This window comes from Anomalospiza imberbis, chromosome 1, assembly GCF_031753505.1.
Source record: "Anomalospiza imberbis isolate Cuckoo-Finch-1a 21T00152 chromosome 1, ASM3175350v1, whole genome shotgun sequence".
NCBI lineage: Eukaryota > Metazoa > Chordata > Aves > Passeriformes > Viduidae > Anomalospiza > Anomalospiza imberbis.
The window spans coordinates 94,491,546-94,515,774 of record NC_089681.1 but is presented as its reverse complement, the minus strand read 5'-3'; the positions used below and the strand labels follow the sequence as shown (position 1 = coordinate 94,515,774).

General features: G+C 38.4%; 1 protein-coding gene across 2 annotated transcripts in view; it reads left to right on the top strand.

Annotated features, from left to right (window-relative positions):
• Positions 1 to 683: 683 nt before the first annotated feature.
• SLC9A3 (solute carrier family 9 member A3) overlaps positions 684 to 24,229 on the top strand; it is a 53,847-nt gene continuing 30,301 nt past the window's right edge. Inside the window, exon 1 of one of the 2 annotated variants that reach the window (XM_068200357.1) lies at positions 684 to 997. In XM_068200357.1, coding sequence (XP_068056458.1) covers positions 808 to 997 — 190 coding nt within the window. In that variant the 5' untranslated portion in view covers positions 684 to 807. The remainder of the gene's footprint in view (positions 998 to 24,229) is intronic. The other variant, XM_068200347.1, reaches the window with a different exon arrangement.

Genomic DNA, 24,229 nt, shown 5'->3' with positions numbered 1-24,229 from the left:
AGCACCGTGGGAAGAGGTGCTCTCTGGTGGACAGAAGGAAAAGCTGGTCTGAGAAACATGCTGCTGTGCCCTCGGTGAGCTAGATCGACCTCAGAAGGGTACTCGAGTCTGAGAAACATAAAAGAGTGCGTTTTCTCTGTGACAATCTGTCGGGAGAGTGGGGCTTGGAGAGGGAAGCTGATACAAAAGCATCCAAAGTACCCGAACGGAGACCTGTGGACGTCCCGCGCACCCGGCTCCGGTGTGGGCGCGGACACCGGGCTCCCCATGGACATGCTCGCGGGAGGGTCCCAGCCCCGGTTCCGAGCACCAGCAGCTCCGGGCCGCTGCTGTTCGCTGCCCAGCTGCCCACGGCCGCACGGACACAGCCCAGAGCCTGCGGCCGGCCCCGCGGCCAAACGGAGCTGAGCGGAGCTGCCCGGCGACCCCCGGGCGCTCTGTCAGCCAGGGCGTCGCCGTCCCCGCACGGCAGCCTCTGAGAGAGCGGCGGGAGGCTCCGCCTCCGCCCGATCGGGAACAGCCTGATAAAAGCAGGTGCGGGCGAGCAGCGGGACCCCAGCTCGAAGCATCTGCTTGTGCACGGAGCCCCTGACCTGTCCTTCGCCACCCCGCGCAAGGCGACGCCTGGGGCAGCCGGGGCGGGACAGAAGGGGACCCTGCCGCCACCGGCCGCGCGCGCCGCTGTCCCGCCGTCCTGAGCCGTCGGGCTCGTCTCTGCGAAAGGACAAGGACCTCGCCCCCAAGGACCTCCGAAGAGGCGGGATCTCTCCGGGAAGGGGAAGCAGGATTTCGTAGTGTGCCTTGAAGATGAGGCAGGTATCTGTAGTGGTGCTCCTCCTGGGGCTGATGGCTCTCCCAGCGGCGCTGGGACAGAGAAGCTCGGAAAGCCATAAGAATAGCAACCAAAGCTTTGCCATCGTCTCTTTCAAATGGGATCACGTCAAGGAGCCGTATATCATTGCACTCTGGATACTCGTGGCCAGCTTGGCCAAAATCGGTGAGTCTGGAGTTACATATTAATACATGTCCTCTCCCTTTCCCTTCCCCTTGCCCTTCTCCCACCCAACGTAAATGAAGAAAGCTTATCGTAGGTCCGCTGACCCGTTTTCAGGGGGTTTACTGTACTCTGTCCTGATTTCATAATACTGCCCTACACGGTGCTTAGCAGTGTGATTCTCACTAGCCTCGAGGGATTACCTAGTTCATTTTCACCGCCCACGACTCTGGCTTCTGCATCTGACTCCTTGTAAACCCCTTCAATTCCTTGAGACCTTGCATTCCTCTTGCTCCCAGGAAAAACTTTTTGCAAAAGTGAAACAGAAATCGGGCCTTACTGCTTACACATCTCTTGCACTTCATGATATGCTTTTCTCCTGATTATGGTCGTTAGCTATATCAGTTGGTAACATCAAAAATAACCAGTGCAAACTGCACATATGAGCTTAGTGTTCTCTGTTTTGAAGTGCATTGCTGGATTAGTGAAAGAGTTTCCTTTATAGAGAAAGGTAACACGTATTATCAGACCATCTGATGTAGCTGAAAAAAATGTAAGCTTTAGACCACCCAGAATTTTCTTCAAGAAATTGGAATAAGTGAAAAGCCAGGACTTAGCCTAACTTCAGTGTGGTTTAAATGAATTTATATGAATGGTGCAACTCTTGTGTTCTGAACTTTGTGACTTTTCCAAAAGCGATCTTGTATCAGTAATGCAGTTTGCTGAATGAGAAAAGTCACTGTTTGATTAGAATGTGTTTTACTTGATTGATGCTATTACTTTCAGACCTTTTGCCTCTGGATATCTAAAAACACCTCTCCAGTTTGGCTGATACTGTAAATGCCATTTTCATTTAAAATAAATATTTTCTATAATCAGTGTCATCTCAGAAGGTCAGCTGAAAATCCTACTGAGGACTTTTCTAAACTTGTACTGTTAATACTTATTTGGTATACCAGAATCACATTTCATAGATTTTTCATGCCACAGAGGATGAAAGACGTAAAAAGGTATACTTAGGTATATCCTGTCTAGCACATAAGAGAAGCATAGTAAGACCTGAATGGAAAATGCTGTCTCCAAACCCAAAAAAAGCATTTTAAAGAGTAGTGTGTTACAAGTTGGGGTGATATTGTACATAATTTTCCAGCAGTATTCGCATCTTGGCTTTTACTTGATTAACCATAGATATATAACTAAATTCCTTTATCTGAACCTGTCTGACTGCACTCTGCAAATAGTTTGTTTTCAGACAGCTGCTGCATCACCTAGATTACATAAGAGGCAATTATGTTTTAATTGACTTTTATTGATTAATTCTAGCAATTAGAAAGCTGGGGAAACCATATACAGGAAACAACTGACAACACTGAGTACCTATAAAATTGTGCTGAACAAAGTGATAAACAGGCTACTCGTTTGAACCTTCTTTTTGAGACGCTCTTCTAAGTAAGCATAGTTATTAAGGCCTCGTGCTATTTAGGCTTTGCTGTTCGGTACATGTGGCCCAGTTGTACAGTGTAATATTAGTGGTGCACAACCATATCAGTTTGTCTCTAAAGCCACTGATCCCAAGAACAGGACAGTTAAGATTGCACTGTATTTAAATTGCAATGGCCTGGATTGAGATTAGTTGAGATTAATATGAGCCATTTTACCATGAAGTCCTTGATATAAACTCTTGATAAAGCACTTACTGTCATGAGCTGAGTGGTGCTGATACTGTTTTTAAATTCTTTGTACTGCTTTCACAGCTGCACAGAGCATGTCACTCAGTAGTAGATCATACCTATCATCAGCTCCATCACTTTTCTTCCCCAAAGCTCTCAAGCTTTGTTTGTTTCTCTCTTTACATTTGTATTTTTGAACCTACACTTCTCTGGGCATAGTTTCTGAAGAAGCAATGGATAACTGCTGTATTCCCCTGGGAGCCTACGAATGTCTATGCTTTCCCCACCAGTCACAAACAACACACAGAAAAGCAAGAATGTACACTCACTGTTCAACACCTTCTTAATGAAATCACGAAGGTGTTCATGTAAGCAAGAAAGGGAAAAAATAACTTTTCAGCCTTCTGTCTGCCTTAGTGTGTCAAGGGTTCTGGAAAGTAGGTCAGAAATCTATGAGATGATTTTGAATTGCAAAAGTCCTGTGCTGGATCAAAGAAAGTTTACATTTTCAAAAAGCAGACAGAAAAGAACCGAGAAAGAAAATATAGAACATCTGTCCTTGGGTTTCTTTACTACCTGAAGCAGGTCAGTTGTAGTGAAGTGAAAGTGCTGGTTTTGCTGTGGGTTTTTCAGCAGGGAAGGAGCTGATCTTACACATGCAAGCTCACTTCTCCATGGCTACAGGGATTGGGAGTTATTTTACTGATGGATGATAGACAATTGGGTCAGCAGAAAGTGTTCTAGGAATTGCAGCTGGTACCTGGGGATAAAGGTATATGAGAATACTTTGCTTTCTCTTGAATTAGAATAACATTAGTGGTTTTGTGTTTATTTGAGGTTTTGTTTTTTTTTGGGGGGGTTTAGATTTGTTTTGTTTCATTTCCGTGGAAGTTCAGGGTTTTTGTAAAAAACAAGTTTCAGTTCATGATGTTATATGACTGGGGAAGCATTTTGCATTAGGAGATTTTTTCAGATTTTCTGGGGCTTGATGTTCATGTTGTGTACAAGGTATTCTGCAACATAAACTATTATATGTTACATTTCATAAGTATCCCAAATACATGAGGAAGTGCCTAGTGTTTTGGGCTTTTGGAGAAGGAAATGGCTCTTTTAGTTTGGTTTAGTTATTGGTTAACTCTAAATATTGCTACAAATGAAAAGAGTCTTCACACAATTGGCTTTCATGCATTATAGAAAATAAAAAAATTGTGCCTTCCACAAAACTTCTGATGCATCTTGGTCTACTGTTTAACATATTCTAATTTATTTGATTTGACCCTCTTCATCGGAAGCATTCCAACTCTTCATTCTTCCACTTCAAGTGAAACATTCTTAAGGTTCACAATGTTCTGCTTTGGCTAATGATCTTTATTTCCTCTTTTGGTAGGCTGTCTTATCACTACAGAGGAGTATCCTTGTGGGATAGGGCCAATAAACTACTTACATTTGTAAATCTAAGTCAGAAAGTCATCTTATCTACATAAAGAAGGTACATGAGGTACAGCTGAGGCCCCTCCTAGTGGACTTCAGGAGTCCACGTCCTGGTATCTCAGTGCTCCAGATGAAATAAGCAATACCACTGAAAAAGAATAACCTCCTAATGCACACATGTATGCCTTTATAGCTACAGACAATACTGACATTTCCTGCTGCTCTAGGCAAAGGATGTACCATTTTTAAGCAACATGCTTACACAATATAGGTCTGGTTTATGATGAAAGACACTTGTATGCTGACCAGACTCTCACATTCTTTCTAAGCTCACTTGGCCATGTGCTGTGCCTCTTCTTTATATGTCTATCATGGATAATATCTTGGAAATAAACTTTGAATAAATAGATGCATGGAAGACTCAAACAATATTTCAGCAGGAAAGTCTCTACAGAAAGAGGAAGAAACAGGTGGAAGATCAGAAAATTTTGGAAACAAGTAGAAGAAGGGAAGGAATAATGAGCTCAGAAGCTAAAAATGGCTCAGAGAAGATTTTTTTTAACACTGACCGTTGTATACAATTTTGTCACGGTATTTCTCAGGCTATGTCAATGCAAAAAAAAAATGTATGCTTTCTACTTGGGGGATCTCTAGTACATGTTTCTATACGTGTTCAGAATCCCAGGAAACAGAGAGAGATTGTATTTATATCTTCATTTGAGGTTATATTGGGTAAATTGTGAAATTCCTTCTTGCAGGTTAAATCCCTTTCTCTACTCCAATATTCTTATAACATTTTTTCAACATTTTTACAGAAGAATAGGTAATTGTCCCAAAGTAAAAAAAAAGTCCTACAAAGTAGCCTTTCTGTCTATCTGGCCTGCTGGATTTGCTCAGTGTATGCAGATAAGCAACTGGAAGAAATGGTGGGAGAATGACTATGAACAGGAACGAGGAAGGGTACATAGCCTTTTCATTATCTGAGTCAAACCTCTTACCACTGTTTTCGTTGGCATAGGTTATGCTGAGGTTTTGGGGTTTTTTATTAATTTCTGTGTAGTTGCATATAAATTCTAATTCTAAAGGCTTTTATATAAGAAATTAAAAAGTGGGAGTGAAATTTCAGTCCAGGGCAGCTGGTAAATCTGTCCTCAGGAATGCCACAATGCTTTGGAGGAGGGGGGACGAAATTATTTAGTAACAGTGAACAAACACTTAGGAGAAGGCTGGTGAAGATACTGTGTCAGATGGACTTGTTGAGTCCACCAGCTCTTGAGACCCCATGAGGACACGAGCTGCAGAGCACAGTGCATCTCTAAACCCGGAGATATAGGTCCCCACAAACAGTGTAGTTTCTGCATGCCTGGGCTCCTTCACAGTGTCTCAAACTACCCTGAGAAAGGAGCTCTTTAGAGTATTGTGTTAACACAAACAATTGCTGTGGAGAATTTTGAGCATGTCAGGGATGGGCTAGAGACTGTGAAATGCAGGTCTAACCACCCATCTAATTTAGACTCCTGGGGCAATATTTTCTTTGAAGAAATCGATAACCCCCCTTCCAAAGCAAACTGTCAAAACAAAAGCCCATTTGACTCCAAAGTTTCTCCTCCTGGCACTCTAGCTACTGAAAAGTGTCAGTTACACAGAGAAAGTGATTTAGGGTATTGTTTTAATAAAATAAAAAAATGTGAGACTAGCTCTTCTGTTGGCAATTCTTCAGTAAATGACATAGTTAGAAAAAATGTTGAAGTGTGCTTAGCAGAATTTTACTGGGTGTATTGAACTGAAAATGGAGTCAGAGATTCAAAGGTGATGATATCACCAGATCCTGCAAAGTTTAAACTACCAGCCTCCTCATGATTGTAGATCTTGTTAAAAGTTGCTTTCATTAGCAAGTGATAATATGGAAAAATTCTTTACATTGTGACTTAAGAAGTCTGGAGTTGGCTATCTTCCCCCATATCCTGACAAAGATAAGAAGGGGAAAATGCTTCTTTTACCTTTATTGTGAAGTCAGTAGAAGCTGAAACAGGTTAGCACACTTAGAACAGAGGCATATGCATTTTCTCCCCAGATAGTCATAGAAACACTATAAAATTGTGCTGGCAACTGTTATATATCTGCAGTGTCTTCATTTCTGTATGATGCTATATTTCCTTTTCCAAAGTGTTGTTTAAAATACCTGTGAGCTAGGAATGTTAAGTTCTGTAAAATCTCTATCTTTTAAAGAATTACCTTTTGTATCTAATATTTTATAAGTTTTAGGCATCTGAAAAGAGTATTTCCAAAACTGAATAATAGCTTTGCATTTCCAATGGTAGGAACAACTGTATGAACCATATTTTTATTAAATTTATCATCTGTGACTGCCTATTTCCACATTTTATTTCCATTTTATTCTTGTGCCTTAGTCATAATTTTCCTATACTTCCTGTCTCCCTGTAACACACATCTACTTCCCCCTCCCCCTCCAAGTCTTGCAAGTCTCAAGTCTTAATTATTTAGAGCAAGGAAGAAGATATCAGGATAGTATAATTTGACAAGATTCAGATTACATGCCCTGGCAAATAGCAAATGTACAATGGCAACTTGTGTGAATTACATAAGAAAACAATGGCATTTTGAGAATGGCCCTGAATTGAATGCAGTTCAGGCATGCATACCTAAGGAAGGATCTCTGCCATCAATTACTTTCAGGCACCTGTGTGCAAAGTGCTCGGCGTTCTCTGCAGAACAATGGAATCCTTTTAATACTGTAGTCTTAGGATTGCTGAAACCATTGATTTACTGTCTTCAGAGCTCAAGCCACTTACTACCAAGAGCGATCCCTCAAGTGACTGTAAATCTCTTATGTGGTAATGCAGCAGACCACAGCCCCACAAGAAATAAGACCAAGCAGCAAATCCTTCTAGATGTACAGAGGTTCTTCAAGTGAAAGGCTCTGAGGTCCCCCTTTGTTTTTGTGGACCTTTGTGTGTTAGAGATGCTTAGCAGGGAAGCTAGTACTGGAAATCCTGAATTATTACTTTGTTTGACACGTACAACTAGAAAACTGTCAAAAATCAGTAGTTTTACTACAAGTTTGCTTTAAGAAATCTTTGGAATCCAACTAAAAGAGTTTTCCTCCTCTATTTACCAGAGTTTTAATTGCTCTGAATTAAAAGGCTAGTGGATTACTTAGTTCTTCTGTATCTTTTGTATGGCTTGCTCTATTCCAAGATGAAATGTTGACTCCAAAGTCATAGAAGAATATTTGTTATCTGAATATTCTTTTTTCTTTCAGGAAAATGTCTCTGATTTTTCTCTTCTCTCTGCAGCAGTGAAATTAGACTAATAGCCTGAAGAACTAGAATCTCTAATTGATATTCATTTTGTTGTCAAGTGGCAACCATTTAAAAGGAGAGACCATTAAAAGTCTTGGTAAACCACAGAGCATGGTGGATTGACTATGTTGCAGTACTTTATTTCCTTTTGTAAAGCAATTTGCAGAGTATTTACCCCTGTGGAAAGAGTGACTTGATACCTATTGGCTGCTATGTAAAGCACTGTAAAGTCATAAATACTGAAACTACAGGCTGACATGGAAGAGCTGATCAAGATGGAATGCAAGACATCAAATGGAAACGCTTTTAATTAAGGCACGAATATTTAATGTTCATTCATGGAAGAAGAAAACTGGAAGGTATTCTGAAAGGCCTGCACAATAACAGGGGTTTTAAGTACTTGGATCTGGAGAGTTTTCTCCTTCCATTAAATGAAAATAAAAGCAGTAATTCTGGATTCATTAAAATGTGCCTAGGAGAGAAGTTCAGCTTTTATCTATTGTAAGAAAAAATGCCTTGTTTTTTACCAAAGCCAAGTATAAAATAGCAGTAGTCACACACCAGGAAAGGAAATATCAGTGTAGAATGGCGATTGATTTTTCAAAAACATATAGTTATGTTTATTTCTGCTTCAATTACAATTTTTTAAAAAGCGGGGGGGGGGGGAAGTTTGAAGTAGTATCTTTAAGGATTCAGCCAGTTTCATAAGTTAAGCTTTGAGGAAAATATTAAATATTAAGAAACCAGTAAAGGTCTTGAGACAGTGAGATTTCACAATGAAAATCTTCTAGGTGCAAATAGATTGTAAACTGATGGAGAGACTTGCTAGCTCCTTTATTAAAATTAAATTATTCCAGGGACTAGGTGATACCAGTTAGTATAAGATAGCTTTATGTTGATGTTATGTTAATGTTAATATTGATACATTAACAGTTGTACTGGAGGTAGAGTTGTTATGTGATCATACATAAAACTAAATATAGGTATAGTTTGGAGATACTACAATCCTACTCCAGTGAAATACCAAACTGGTGAATATCTAGATGTAAATTTTCAGACCTTGTCAGCTTAGATATGTGCTTAGGAAATTCAGTTAATAAATGCTACTTAGTGGTTTAAGTGGTTAAAATATTCATTCCAGAATGACTGAAGCAGTCTCTGAATGCTTGCTCTTCTGTCTATGCACAGTCTAGAGTCTGAAGTGCTCTAAGACATGGTTTTAATTAAATATCCAGATTTCTGACTCTAAGCTATTCCATCCTATTTAGTTCTGGGAATGAATTTGGGACAGCAGTGAGCTGGGGAAAAACGTTGGATACTGGGTTTTCTATTGAGTTCACAGAATCGTAAAATAATAGTGTCACAGGCTTGTTGAGGTTGGAAGGTGCAACATCTGGTCCTATGCTCCAGCTCACCCAGGGTGACCTACAGCTCATTGCCACAATCATGTCCAGACAACTTTTGATTCTTTACAAGGATGGAGAATCCACCTTTCTGGGCAACCTTTGCCAGTGTTTGGCCACCCTCACACCTCTGCCAAGCTGCTCTGCAGCTGGGTGGCCCCCTACAAATACTGGTGTCCGGGGTTGTTCCTCATCAGTTGCAGGACTCTGCACTTCTCTTTGCCAAACTTTACAAGGTTCCTGTCAGCTCATTTCTACAGCATGTCAAGATTCCTCTGCATAGCAGCCCCAACCCTCTGGCCTATCAGCCACTCCTCCAAATTTGTGTCATCAGCCAAATTGCTGATGGTACTTTCTGCCCCATCATTCAGATCATTAATGAAGATGTTAAACAGACTGGACTCAGTATAGACCCCCCCGGGGTTCGCCTCTAGTTGCCAGCTTCCGACTATAGTTTGCACCACTGATCACCACCCTCAAGGTCTGTCCATTCATCCAGTTTTCAATCCACCCCACAGCAGCCCATCCAGCCCCTACAGCAACAGCCTGAGGCTGTTCTGGGAGGCAGCGTCAAAGGCCTTATTGATGGCTCATTAGAAACTCGTCAGACACTGCTCTCCCCTCATCTTCCACGTGCATCACTTTATTGTTATCAGGTTAGTCAAGCACTTTCATGTAGTGAACCATGCTGACTTCTCCTGAGAAATTTCTTGTCCCTCATAAGTCTGTTTACCGAATTAGTTGCTCTAGCGGTTAGATCTACAGAACCTTGGATTAGCAGTGGTCATACATAGGTGGACCTTTATCTACATCTTACCTGGTCAAAGAAAGCAACATTTTTGTATGCAGTTGGTACACTTTGGTTAGCTGGTACAAAATTGCACACTACAAAGAAGAGAAGAATACAAGGTGGTCATATAGCGGCCACATGGTCATGCCATCATGAATTAAATAAAGGAATGACAAAGTACCAGCATATTTTATCTCTCCTCTAAGCTAGGTACTCTCATCAGAGTGGCTTCAATTTTCTGTTATGAATGGCTTTCACTCATGTCACTCACCCATCTGCCTTCTCTTACCTGATACAGTGTGAGTTGCATCTCTTATTTTAGCCAAAGCTTTCTACAGGATGAACTGATATTCTAATGAATAGTATTGCTTGATGGGAACATGCAGTGACATCTGTTAACTGGTAGTACCAAGCTCAAGCAGCTGCTAAATGAGTCAGCAGGAACACGTGTAAACTCGGAGGTGGTGTTTGTAGTGTACCCTGTTTCCTACAAACCCATCTCCTGCACACAAGCTGTATGCCAGAAAAGCACACCTGTGTGGTTCTTCTCTGTACTATGCAGCTCTCTACTATGCAGCTACTTCTGTGTCTTCCACTTGCAGCCCTGGTACTTTGCAACCTCGTCTCAGTTTGTCCTTTTTTAATGGGCTTTTCTCAAGAAGACTGCCTTTGTCCTTCTGAAAAAAAGAACCCTAAATTATGGCCATAATGGTCTTCTATTCCTTCCCAAAATTATACTCATTTAGCTAACTTCATTTCACTTCACAAAGAACTGTGTAAACTCTGAGTTTGGATAGGATGACATTTCAACTATTCAACTGGTATTTTGTCTAGAAACATTACTGAATTGTAGATAAAGATATTTTGAACTCATTTACTTGGTCAGATCAGCTGCTGTGGATGATCATTAGTGGAGGATAGTGTAATTTTTTTTCTAAGTAGAACTACTGCTTAAATGCTGTGTTTATGCTCGTGTTTCTCCATTGTTTCTCTTGCCACCATAGAAGCCATGCAGAAAAGAAATCACAAATAACTTTATTGGCAAAAAACTATTTGAACTTGCGTGCACAATCTTTCTGGTGTAAGGAGCTGAGAAAGATAGTCTACATCTAAAACAATGAACACTTTTGAACTGAGCAGTGTCCTGATCAAGAATGAAAAAGTATGATAAGAGGTATGAGAAGAAGGGCAGAATGGAAGCCTACAGATGAGGATGTTATTATATAAGCATTGGAAACATTGGAATTTTATTGTGAAAGAACAAGAAAAAGAGCAGAAAGAATCTCCATATTTACATTCAAAACATAACAAACACATAAATGTATTCATTAATTTCTCAATTCCTGTTACTTTATTATCACAAAGATAAGCATTTTACTGTCATTAAAGGTTTTCTGTTAAAATATTTTCTATTCATTTAAAGGATTTTGTCATAAACTACTGCCTGACAGATTCAATCAAGATGTCTGTTAATCATGTCTTATCATGAGTTAGCAGTGTAAGATTTTTCGGACTTTGCTCTGTAGAGCTTCAAGAGGATTGCTTTTGCTCTTGGGCAATCTGTCCTCAGGAGGACTCATCATGAGTCCTGAGGACAGATCTTCATGTTATCCTGTGGTGTACAGTGTATTTGCTGTACAGGCAGCATTTCTTAGAGAAGATGAATAGGAATCAACTCACTGAGCATTATTTTCAGCTCACTGTCATGCTAAGTATTCTTTCAAATGAGGGAGCCACCCTTCTTCCTGCTCCCAGAAATTCTATAAATCTTCTGGGATATTTGAAGCTGGATCTGCCAATTGCCGCATGGAGAAAATCTTATGATTCAAGGCAAGAATAAAAGATAGATTAGTAGCTCATTCAGGCTAGATATCTAAATGGTTGTGTAGCATCTATAACAGAGACTGAATCTTTTACCAGTGAAAACTTATATTACTTAAGCAGTAGAAGTGCCTGGAAAAGGAAGGCGGGTTTTGTTAATTTCTCCATGACAAAATTTAGGAAAAAAGTCAATACTCCTCCAAAATTTTTGCTAGAAATCAAGAACATAAGTTCAGAAAATTCAATTTTTTTTCGATATGATAGATACAGCACCAAAGTCAGTGAAAAGTAAAATTTTGTAATTCACCTTCTCCCTCCTCTGCTCAAGTTAATTCAATCAATTTTCAGACATTCTCTGATCTGAGGGTGAGGTTATTACAATATACATGAGCTTAAAAAAAGGACTGTCACATTTACCATGGACTTAAGGAGAGCAGCAATTACTTAGTACATAATACATTAATCTTATTTGAACCTTATGTTCCCTAGCCTTTCAGTAAACAGAATAATATCTTGTTTTCACGTCTTGAATATTTGTACTGAAGAAAATGATAATTAAGAGATAAGCTAAATTTTTTTTAACAAAAATTATTACTTTCGAGCACTCAATAAGGCATCTTAATTCTTTAGCCTTTCTTAAGGAATACAGCACAGTTGACCTTACTAAAGACCATAATTTTTAAGGCATGTTCATTTGAATAATGCTGTTTGGTGTTTGAAAGTATGAGGATGTAAAAACAGCAGGAGGAAATATGAAGTTTCCTTCTGTTTATTGTGATTTATGAGTAAAGATTAAAAGCAGTCCAAGATAAACCTGCCACTGCAAGTGGAAATTCAGCTTATATGTGGGTACTGAAGGGCTTGTGTCAGGAAAGACCTATGCAAATGTAAAGGAGAATGGTCTTACATTTTCCTCTTGCTGCCTGGTCTAGCATGTGTTGTCTGTTGCATTTTGGAGGACCCCAATGTGTTGAAAGTCAGTAGAATCTTGTTGATATGCCCTCATGTGATAAATGCTTTCTGATTATAGGGAGATGAAGAAGTACCACTGCCAATGGTAGGGTTTCTGCTGTAGTGCCTAAAACACAGAATTCTGGATCCAGCCAGGGCAGGATTAATTTTTGCAGTAGCCAGGAGGGGCATGGCTAGGAGGTGATTCTGTACCCTTTAAGTAATTTTCTGGGGAGGATGGGAGGGTTCCCACTCTGGGTTGGGTTGTGAGGCAGAGGCGGGTCAGGGTATTGCCAGAGGTTTTCTGAGGGGTGGACAATAATGTGTGAATCAGTCACCTTTTTTCTTTTACTGCTCTGGTATTGGTATTGCTCCTTAATTTATTTTATTGTTGCTTCCTGGGCTGCATTAAAAGCAGCATGGCCAGCAGGTCAAAGTGGGATGATTCTCCCTCTGCTATGCCCTGGTGAGAGCAGCTGTGTCCGCCTCTGGGGTCCTCAGCAAAGGAAGGAAAGGGACTTGTTGGAGCAGGTCCTGAGGAAGCCACCCAGATGACCAGAAGGTGGGAGCACCTCTCCTATTAAGACAAGCTGAGAACATTCAGGCTGTTTAAGAAGAGAAGCCTCTGGGGAGACCTCATTGTTGTCTCTCAGTATACTTAAAGGGCGCCTAAAACAAGGACTGGGGCAGACTTTTTAGCAGGCCTGCTGGGATAGAACTAGAACTAATGGTTGTTAACTAAAAGATTCAGGATACATAGAAGGAAGAAATTTTTTATGACGAGGGTGGTGAAACACTGGAGCAGATTACCCAGAAAGATGATAGATGCTCAGTCTCTGGAAATATTCAAAGCCAGGTAGGATGGGTCTTTGAGCAACCTGGTCTAGTTGAAGGTGTCCCTGCTTGTTGCAGGGGGATTGGAGTAGATGACCTTCAAAGGGCTCTTCAAATTGTAACTACTTTAGGATTCAACTGAAGTTTAATTCTTATGTGGTAATAAAAGTAAAAAAGAGGCACTACTCTGGATAGTTTAGTAATATTTCTTTCATACTGAATTCTTACTGCTCCCAAAATTTAATTTCTGCACTGATATTTTTAAGAATATATGCAAAATCTTTCCCATGTTGGAAGGCTTCTAACTATATGAAGCACATTCTTCTACAATGAAAAGAATGTTATGTTGATATGACTTTGTACTATATATCATACAATAGGACAATAGGATCATGCTTAGTCTGGTTTCTACCTTTCTTTTTTCTTGTAATAAAGAGTCATCTTAAGTACCCAAAATATTTGAGTTGTGAGCTGGCCTTCAAATACAGCTTTAGCCAGTTGTTTTGTTCCCTTCCTTTTTATTTCTCCACTGTGGAAAGTAATGTTAAAATAATCTCCTTTTGAACTTCTTTTTGCACACTATCCTTTCTCATTTTGCCTGTGTGTGCATTACAAAACACAAATGCATGACTAAAAAAACCAGCTGTCTTACCACCTTCCTAGTGCATTTCAAAACATCAAAGCTATTTTCCATGTACTACATTTTGCAGTATAAGGACCATAATTAAAATACAGTTCTTCCCGCTGCTACCATTGTGTACATCACCTCTCAAATGAGATAATGAAGGTATGAGAGTTAACGTGTTACTTAACTGGAGAAGCTGTAGGGACAAAAATCAAAAGTCAAGTCAAAAGCTAAAGCACGTTGAATGATAGCAGTATCTCAGAGCCATTTGCAGGATAAAATCAGAGTGATATAAACTAAAATGCATCTTACCCTTAAGTCCCAGGGAAAATAAATTATGTATCTAGATTTCTGAGCAAATTTGCTTTCTTATGTGCAGGAATGAGTGCATTCAGTAACAAAACATGCCGCATTTTTTGTTTTCTGTTGCCTAACCCAGAAACTTACAGGCTGATTGGTGAAAATGGTCTTTTCTTAATAGAGTACTGTGTAACTATTGTAGCATGAGAATTGTTGCCTCTTTCTTTCCCACAAATCACCTTGCTCAGTTCTTTACCATATTCTTTCTGCCTAGTACTACTAATGCTAAAAGAGCTAGTCTGTCATGAAATAAATTCTGTAATGTATTCTCCATAATAGTATATGGAGATACAGGTAAGTGACATGTTATGTCTAGGGCATTCTTAAAGGCAGAAGTTTTTACTTGCTTCTCCATTTTCTGACAAACATCTGGGATCATAAACCATTCACTGATATATTTCCAAACCCCTAAAAAATTAGAGAACCATGGAATCATAGAATGGTTTGGGTTGGAAGGGACCTTAAAGATCATTTTGTCCCAACTCTCCTGCATGGGCAAACACATCTTCCCCTTGACCAGGTTACCCACAGCAGCATCCAGCCTGGTCTTGAACATCTCTAGGGATCAGGAGTCCACAATCTCTCTAGAAACCTATTCCAGTGCCTCACCACCCTTACAGCAAAGAATTTCTTCCTAGTATCTACCCTCCTTCAGTTTAAGGTAATTTTCCCCTTGTCCTTTCAATATGTGTCCATAGGAAAAGTCCCTCACCAGCCTTTTTGCAGTCCCCCTTTAGCTACTGTAAGGTTGCTATAAGGTCTTTCTGTAGCCTTCCCTTCTCCAGGCTGAACAACTCCAACTCTCCCATTCTGTCTTCATAGCAGAAGTGCTCCAGTCCTGTGATCAACTTAGTTGCCTCCTCGGAACCTGCTGTAACAGGTCCATGCCTTTCCTCTGGTGACCTCACAGCTGGATGCCGAACTCCAGGTGGGGTCTCACCAGAGCAGAGTGGAGGAGCAGAATATCCTCCCTTGCCCTGCTGTCCATGCTGCTTTGGATGCAGCCTGGGATAGAAGCAGATTTCTAGACTGTGAGTGCACACTGCTGAATTGTGTTGAGCTTGGGAAGAGACTTCATCTGTTGTCATTCTGGACACCTTATGTCAAGATGGAGTGTTTATCTTAAAAGTATTTCTAACTTTTTGGTTAAAAATCTCACCTAGAAAATCTGAGATGACCAAATTTCTGGCACATATAAACAATACATTTGAGTCTCTGAAATTATATACAAGAGTTGTAGTCCACCATGGAACTCTTCTCTTCTCAAGCTGCTGGAGACTCTCTTCTCCAACATATCACTGGCAAAACTTTGAAGCTTTTAAGGGAATACAGTAGTAGCTACTTGACATATGTGTGTTTGCTTGGTAGGGGTTTTTTTTTTTTTTTTGTCCATGGGCATCACTAGTGAATTTGAATACCATAATGCTTATTTAATTTACTGCTGTAATCAGGAATACTTCCACTGTAATTCCATTCTATTCCACTTGTATTAATTAAAATCTTAGCAGGGTGGAATGCAAGGGACAGGAAGCAAGCCAGTCTGCCAGTGCCTGAAAAAAAGTACTTTCCTACCTCATGACTTGCAGCAGCCTTCATAGCTATTTGCCCTAGCACTTAGGGTTTAATTTTGTCCCTCATGCCCTTCCTATCTGCAACAATCCTTACTAAGACTTGCTGGAAGCAGTACAGGGGAAGAAGAGAAAGTCCCTACCATATAAGGATGTTTTCAGAGTTTCAGCCTACTATTAGTATTCATTAAGTTATTTCTTCTTCATCTTCTTTTTCTTCATTTACTGTAGACCTCAACAAGGGAGAACTGATTCTGGTTTTCATTCAGGCTTTGGTAATTCCTTACATAATTTATCATACAACAGAACAACTGCTTACTATATTACTAGTAACCCATTTCCATGTAGTTTTTTATCTGTATGAACAGATGCCAAAACATTCCCATGAGGATGTCTTAGTTTCAATTAATTTACCATATAAAAATGAAGGTTGAAAGGAAAAAAAAATTAAAATTCATAGTGAGAAACTCACCTCTTGGCATTTTTTTATTTAACCCATGTTACTGGAAAATAGTTTGGTATTTTAAATCTAAAAAAATGCTTCCAATATCTGTAGATAACTTTCAGTGAATCTTTGAAGACAATTTTAAAGCCGGAGCAGTTGCAGTATATTGCAACTTAATTATAATACCCTTACATAGCAGGTGAAGCAGTTTTATGATTCTTTTACTGTCCTGTTTTATATCCTCTACTATACTTCAAGGTTTTTCTAATGCGTACTTTGCTCTCATTTTGAAATATTATTTTTGACTGTTCCCATTTTTCTTTCAGTGCTGTTCAGTTCCATAAGGGCCAAATACTGCCACACTTTCAGTGCAGTGGGACTGCCCCTTCAAAAAAGAACTATTTAGCATAATTATGATAAACTGTTCCTGACTGTTTAAACTTAATAATGTTCTAAGTGCTTATAGAGGTAATAGTTGCTTACTCACACACTTCTTTGAGTTTGGCTTGAGGCTATCTTACTATGTTATGACCTATCAGTTGGGAACCTTGACCTGTATGTTGGTTACATTTTTAATTGCTAACATATTTTGTTAATTGTTCACCTACAGAGAACAGCTACCTAAAATTTCCTCCTTAATGAGCTCATTACAATGCTGTACACTTTGTAAATGGTGACCATTACATGTGTGACAAATAAAGAGAGCTTTCTTGAGCTGGATTAAACCAAACTCAAACCAGTCCCTCCATATGAAGGACTTTTGTGCCTTGCTTAGGAAAAATATGTCCAAGATTAAGTATAAATAAGTATTAATAAGAATGCTCACATAGTATATTTTTAGGCAGTACCAAGATCCAATCTAAAAGTGGCTTTTACCTCTTGTTGTACAATATATGTATATTACATCTCTGAGTTTCTTCAGATATGAAATAACTCCCAAGTTTTTTCAATAAATCTCTCTCTTTTTTTTCTAGATTGGGTAAAAGCATAAGGTACTGATTAATAAAATAATTTCATGTCTGTCTAAGGATTATTGATAGAAGAAATCCTTACAATCTTTTTTCTTAAGAGATTTTTGCCTGTTGTATATAAACAATTCAAAATGGTAACATCAATTCACAACACTTGTTTTGTTGTTACAAGGTCCACAGAACAGAATCCAAAGGACTATAAAATATGCTTATCAGTCCCCTGAGCAGGAAAAAAAATCTGAGCACACTTTGTTCATAAATATTAGGAAGGCAAATATAGAATAATAATGATCAGCTTCAGTTCTGACAAGCCTGCCCAAACACTTCCTGGACAAACTAGAAATGCAGTTCCCTAATGCTTTTAATCCTTGCTTCAACTGAACCACTCTTAGAACACAATGGATTTTTTCCCCTTTAATTTAAGCCTAAATTATTCTGCAGATAAGACAGGGTAAAATAGTTTCTGTGTGGATAAAGAAAAGATGAGATAAAAGTATGGAATTATAAGAGGATTATTTTTCAGCCACAGGAAGTCACTAGAGTTTAGGTCTTGGACAGGTGTTAGGCAGGGCTTTGATTTTGCTCTTTTTTTGATTTACCACTACACAGATCTGGGCCTTCCTGCTGAACGTTTCTGATGACACATTTCTGCAGGCATTATCAGTATTCATGTAGATCTGGCTATTGTACAAGGAAAAATACATACTCCTGAGTACTAGGGGAAGTGATGTAATACAGTAATACCAAGGGCAGTTTCACTCAGATGCCATGACAGGAATTGACATGAGAATGGGAAGGGGAAGAGAGGTACACCTGTACAAAGTGAATACAGGGTGACTGTGAGTCACCAGTGTGATAAAGAATCCAGGATGTAGCTGAACTATAGATTGTGATAGAAAATTATTAATGCTGTTGGACCTGCTTCTACTATGACTCATGCAGAATGCAATCTATATTTCTGATGGCTCTGAATCCACAAAGGTGAACTCAGATTGAAATAGACAGAGCTGAAGACTGAATTAGGGATTATTATTAGGGCAAACCAGCCATTTAAGAAAATTGATATCACTTCCACTAAAGAAAATGGACATAAAATATCTGTGAATGAGTTCAGGCTAGAAATCAGAATGAAGTCTCTGTGATGAGGGCTGGTGGTGTACTTTCACATATTATTGCTGGAGCAATAATCCTCTGAGATGAGGATCATTAAATATGATGGTGTGATAATTAAGGTCTGGATAAGCAGCCAAATAGCCCTTCTAGTATTTATGGTTCTTGATGAGAATTCCCAGATACTCTGTGCAGGCTACATAAGCAGCTGTAATTAGTTGAAAGGTGTGCCTATGGCTATGCAGGCAAGAAATGCTGTGTTTGCTGAAGTAGGAAACTCAGGAAGTCAAGTCATGAAAGACATGTTAACAAAGAGATCCAGTACAACTGAGGTCTGTGCACAGAAGGATGCAAAACCAGTGCATCTGTGAAAACAGTAAAAATTACAAGGATAGAGCAGAAAATTGAAGACCTGAGAGTATAAAGAAGTCAAGTATAGCATGTGCAGGAAGTTTATTGGGGAACTAGTAGGTAGGTATGACTTTTGAGAAGTAAAGGGTGACATAATAAAAGATAGGAGAATTATAAACAAGTAAAACTTCTTAAACAGGAAATGGTATCAAAAACCTTCTCTTAGTAAAAAGTGGCGTAAGTAGAGATTAGATTTAACAGCAAAACTTCTGGAGACATTTGAGATTAAAGTGGTAGTATAAATAAATTTGCACAATAAACAAAAGAGAAAGTAACTGTAGCATTGAAGACAGCTAATAAAAACTGCCAACATGATTAAAAATTAAACCAAAAACAGTCATTATTGTTAAGCAATTTTCTAAACCGTTGCAATGGGGAAGTTTGCTAAGGATTTTGTGCTGTCCATTTTATAAGGAAAATTCACTGTTAGACTGGACGAGGTGATGTGCAGACTGGGACTGACATACATTGCCTTCAGTATCATGAGAGGACCACAGCACACACCAGAGGAAGCTAATTAAACTCAGTGATTATATGAGACCCTTGGTAAACCAAGAGTGAGAAGTAATTTTAAAACAGTGACTGCTTAGCTGCTTTTTAGATGTCAGGGCTCCTACTTAAACAGCTTAATGGTAAACAATCTCCTAACAATCTAATCTAATCTGGTCAAATCTGATTTGATCTAATCTAATCTAATTAGTCTGTTAAAGGACTTTGCAGACTAAAAAAAAGAAACATACAAAATACACAATTGTCTCTGTCCCAGCATCTACACACAGTTCCTACACCATGAATGCTGCAATCTCTTGCAGGGGTGTGTATTGGCTGTATGTATTTCTACAGCACTGCTGCTTCTTTCTTGGTATGGCAGATGTAGCTGGTCAGTCTGAGCTGTGACCTGCTACCTGGCTGCAACTAAAGTGTGGGGCTATGGAGCAAGAGTGTTCCCAGGAATCCATGCCTTTTAGGCATGGGAGAAGCAAAATGATCCTTTCTTTAAAATGCATGCTCTATATTATATTTTAGAGGGTTTGGCCATGTCTTATTCAGGTAAACCAACATAATAGCAATGGATCAGGGCTTTCCAGAGTCTTTTGAACTACATTACTGACCAGCTACAGTTGATACAACTGAAATCACAAACCAGTATTTGACTATACTTTGAGCTATTATGAAGGCAAGATAATGCAGATTTTTCTCCAGGTATGCTATAGGAATTTTTTGGTGTGTGTATTAAATAATAACATATGTCTACAGAAGGCACTATTGAAAAAAATTGCAAAATGGTAGAACTAAACCGTTTTTGAATAGATGCTTTATAATGCTAAGGAGAATGTGAACAGGTAGATAAGATACAAAAATTTCATGCTTGCCGGTCAGTGTCCAACTACTGGAAAATATTTAGAGGAAAGAGTTCTCTTTGGGCAGAATATTCTTCTGTGTAATTTATTATGTCTTCTCTTAAAAAGTTTCTTGCACTATTAAAAAAATCTGATTGTGTGCTGCCTTGGAGATACTGTTATTTGCATCGCTGAAAAAGTAAAGAAGCCCAAAGGGTCATGCAGTGTTTTGCTTACAGTTTGGTCAATGGCAAGGGTTTTCACCAGCTACAGAGAATAAATTCTTGGAGCTCCAATTAGAAGCACCCATGGCTTGATGAAGTATGATTACTTCAACTTTATAAGTGAAATAAAGAGTCAGAACTGGAAAACAGACTAATAAGGGAGTGTCAGTGTGTGTTTGAACAACTAGTGAAAATGCATATGGGAGACATTATGCCTGCCACTAACCCTGATAAGAGGAGCTTAGAAATGTTGGCAGATTCATATCTATGCTTTCACAGAAACTATGGAAATGATAGGCTCATCATATTTTAATTTTCTAAATTATTTTATGTGTCCTTGGATTTTATCCAAAGATACATAGGAAAAAATCAGCAGATAATTATCATCATTATTATAGGTCAATTCTTGATTTCTCTGCATGACACATTGTGTACTGTGCACGTGCAGTATGTTTTGTGATTGACTGGAACAGTGATACTAGCTGCAAAAATAATTTTACTGTTTTCAAAGACTTGATTTTACACTATCAAAGTTAATGTAAATGTAATTATTAATTTGAAATAATGTTGAAATGACTGCATAAATCATGAAATTTAGCAGTATTTTAAATAGGTTTCAGATTTTTGTTTTTGCAGTGCTGTATTTTCAAAAGGTTGTAAATCTATCTTGAATTTTTCATTTCACCTGAAAATAATGCAAAAAAATCTAGATCTAAGCTATTAAATTAGTTTCTTTGAGAAGAAAAAATCACTATTGATTAAAAATAGGTTTTGTTAGAGATAATTAAAAAAAATAAGTGGAAACCCTACTTCAGAAAAATTTTTTAGGTGTCTACAAATATTACAACTTGAAGATGAATTGTACAATATCTCTTCTTTATTATTTTTAAATTGATTTTTTCTTTCTTTTAGCCAGTCTTCCAGACTTAATTTCTTTGAGTAAGTGAGAAAAAGCTTATTCTGTTGAATCACTGTTGTTGATGTCGGCGAACCCAATGGGAAGAATGATGATGTCTGACTTATTTCAGAAGGCTGAATGATTTCTTTATTATAATTATGCTATGATACATTAATATACTATATAAAAGAGGATACTAAAAACTACATGCTACTCTCTCTATCATATCTAACTCCCCCCACAACTCGTGACCCTGTTCTCCAGAGTCCAGACACAGGTGGATCCGATTGGCCATCAGGCCCAAACAATCCACTGTGATCCAACCAGGCATTCGCTCTAGGTAAACAATCTCCAGACCCATTCCACAAGAGAAAAACAAGGAGCAGAAATAGAAATTGTTTTCTCTTTCACTTCTCTCTGTGCACCTTTATAAAAATCCTGAGAGAAAGAGAAATGTGCTTGCCACAAATCACATCTTCCAAACCAGTCACAGATGGCATTAGAAAGCAAGATATACTTCACCGAATGCTGTAAATTCCACAGAATGATTTAATCTAAGTTACTGCATTTATAAGAGGCCATCAATCCCAATTTACTTCTTAAAGTATGTTTCATTCTTTGAGTCAAAAGAAAGTGTTTCCAGCCACCACATCATAGATTGCTAACTTGTTTTGTCTTTCTCATCAGATAGCTTAAATACCACAGGCCCTTTCCCTAGATCTTAAAGGAAGCACCTGAAAAAAAAATCACAGGATGTTCATACTGTGCAACTGTTTCTTAATTTGTAGAAAGCTTCTAAATTGGTGATGCTCAGCTTGAATTTAAACACAGTTTACCCTGTAGCCAGTCCAGCCCACTGTCAAACCAGGTATAGCATGTACTGGAAGAGAGGCGGATGTTTAACTTTTTCTTTAAATATTGTATCTAGACTTAAGTAGAAGAATTCCAAATGCTAAATGTTAAAATGTTAAATGCAAAAATTTATAGATCACAAAATTGGCCTGTGCACAGTTATTTCTTCTATGCCATGAACTATCTACAGGTCCTCTTCCTTTTAGCCTTTTCCTCTCCTCATTAAAATATATTAATGTATTTTTCTTTATTAACAGTGGTGAAAGTAGACAATTTCATTTCTGGGTCTGTAACAGAGTAATTTATCTGAGCAGCACTGCATGATATCCTCCTTCCTGATATTTGAAATTTCTTTCACATCAGAATCAAAATAAACTCTTTGTCCATTAGGGGTTTACAAACCTTGCTGGATTGTATTTTGCTTCTCAGTCAGGTGAAACACTGAGTCATGCTACATTTAGGTGTAATTAAAGCTTCCAGTTACACCTTGTCATGGGGACACAATCAATTTGTGGGACAGTTTTTGGATCACTTTTAGACAAGTAAAGGCAAACTTTATGGAAGTGCTATCATTGTGTGAGTTTGTAATACTCTCAGAAATATCAGAGACATTGCTTCAGAATAATGAATTACAAAAATAAACAGTGATTGAATTTGGAAGTAACCTATCTCTATTAAATTCCACAAATGTAATAACTACTCATAATGTACAATCTTGATTAAATATATTTTATACACATAGCCAGAAAAAAAATCAATCTGTGTAAGTGCCAATATGAACTCAAACATTAATCTAAGTTCCAATTGCATTTCAGTCCAAAGCTATTTTATTTAATTTCATCAGTTGTGGTATTTTCCTTTTACTTATTTCTATGCTTTTAGACATATTTCTGTTAATGATATAGCATGCTATCTGCCTGAAGAGTTAGCTAGGCAGTTGTCTTAAAACAAATACAGTCTGGTTTTCAGATTTTGCTTGGGCCAAATACAAAAATGAAAGGAGGCTTCTGTAGACCCCATTAATGCAATAACTTTCCTGTCCATGGCCTGCATCCTTAAAGTAGCAGAGTAGAAGAATATATTGCTGATAGTATTAAAATCTGGCACAGATAATCAGTGGCTTGGAGTTAAAGGGGACGGAGACATAAGACAGAGCAGATTCACTGGGAAAATGCAAATTTTAGGAGGAGACAATGTTATAACCAAAATCAGACTGGCTTCTCAGAATTCAAAACTGGTTTTAGTTGAAAAGGGGAGAATTCTACAGAATATGAAATTTTAGCTGGGCATTGTTTTTTTTTTTTTTTTCTAAATGCCTAGTTTTGAAAAGTCTTCACAGGTTCATTTTAAATTTTTAACTTTAACTTGTAGTTATGGCTTATCTGCTAACATAAGAGTAGGAAAAACAGACTTTAGTTAGTAAGACTAGCTCAGCAACATTCATTTTCAGGGATAAGGAGATAATCCCCTCTCTGTGAGGTGATAAATTAGTTGATAATTCACTGACTGCAAATTAAAGGAATCAAGAATGACTAGTAGGAAGGACTTTTGAGAAGCTAAATGCCACAATTTGTACACATGGAATAGTAGCTAGTTTACTTTTCTTCATTTAATTTCCTCTCTCTTCTTTTTTAATGCAAGCCCAAGGGATTTTATAACAAAGAGGGGAAATGTAACAGAAAAACCAGAGTATTTGTTTCTGTGAAGTGTCATTCATCTCTTCATTACATGACACTGATGACATAGAAAGCTGGCATGGTTTAGTCAGCTTCACTTAATGCAGTTTGTTTTTGTGTCTGATTGCTTTTGTAGTAATCCCACTTTTTAGCTGTGTTCCAACATGTTTTCAAGTCTTGTCTGCAAACACTCAGGAGCATCTACATTCACGCTCATTATTGGCTTAGGGAGGCTGTGGTCACTTTTATGTTTTCTATTCTGATGAGACCATTAAGGCTCTATAGCTTAAGGAAACACATTATTGTGGGGCTACTGTAATGATGATGGTGCCTGTGTAGATGCAGCCAAGGCAAAAGCTGATAGTTCAGTACTGGGGTCCTTAAAACACCATAAAAGGTAACTAGTAAATGTTTGACAAGGACAAATACTTGGATGGGAGGAAAAACAATGGTCTTTCAGTAAAGTAACCTGGCCTAAGATCTCTGCATGGTCATTGGAAAGATTCTTCCACTATGGCTTAATAGTCCGGAA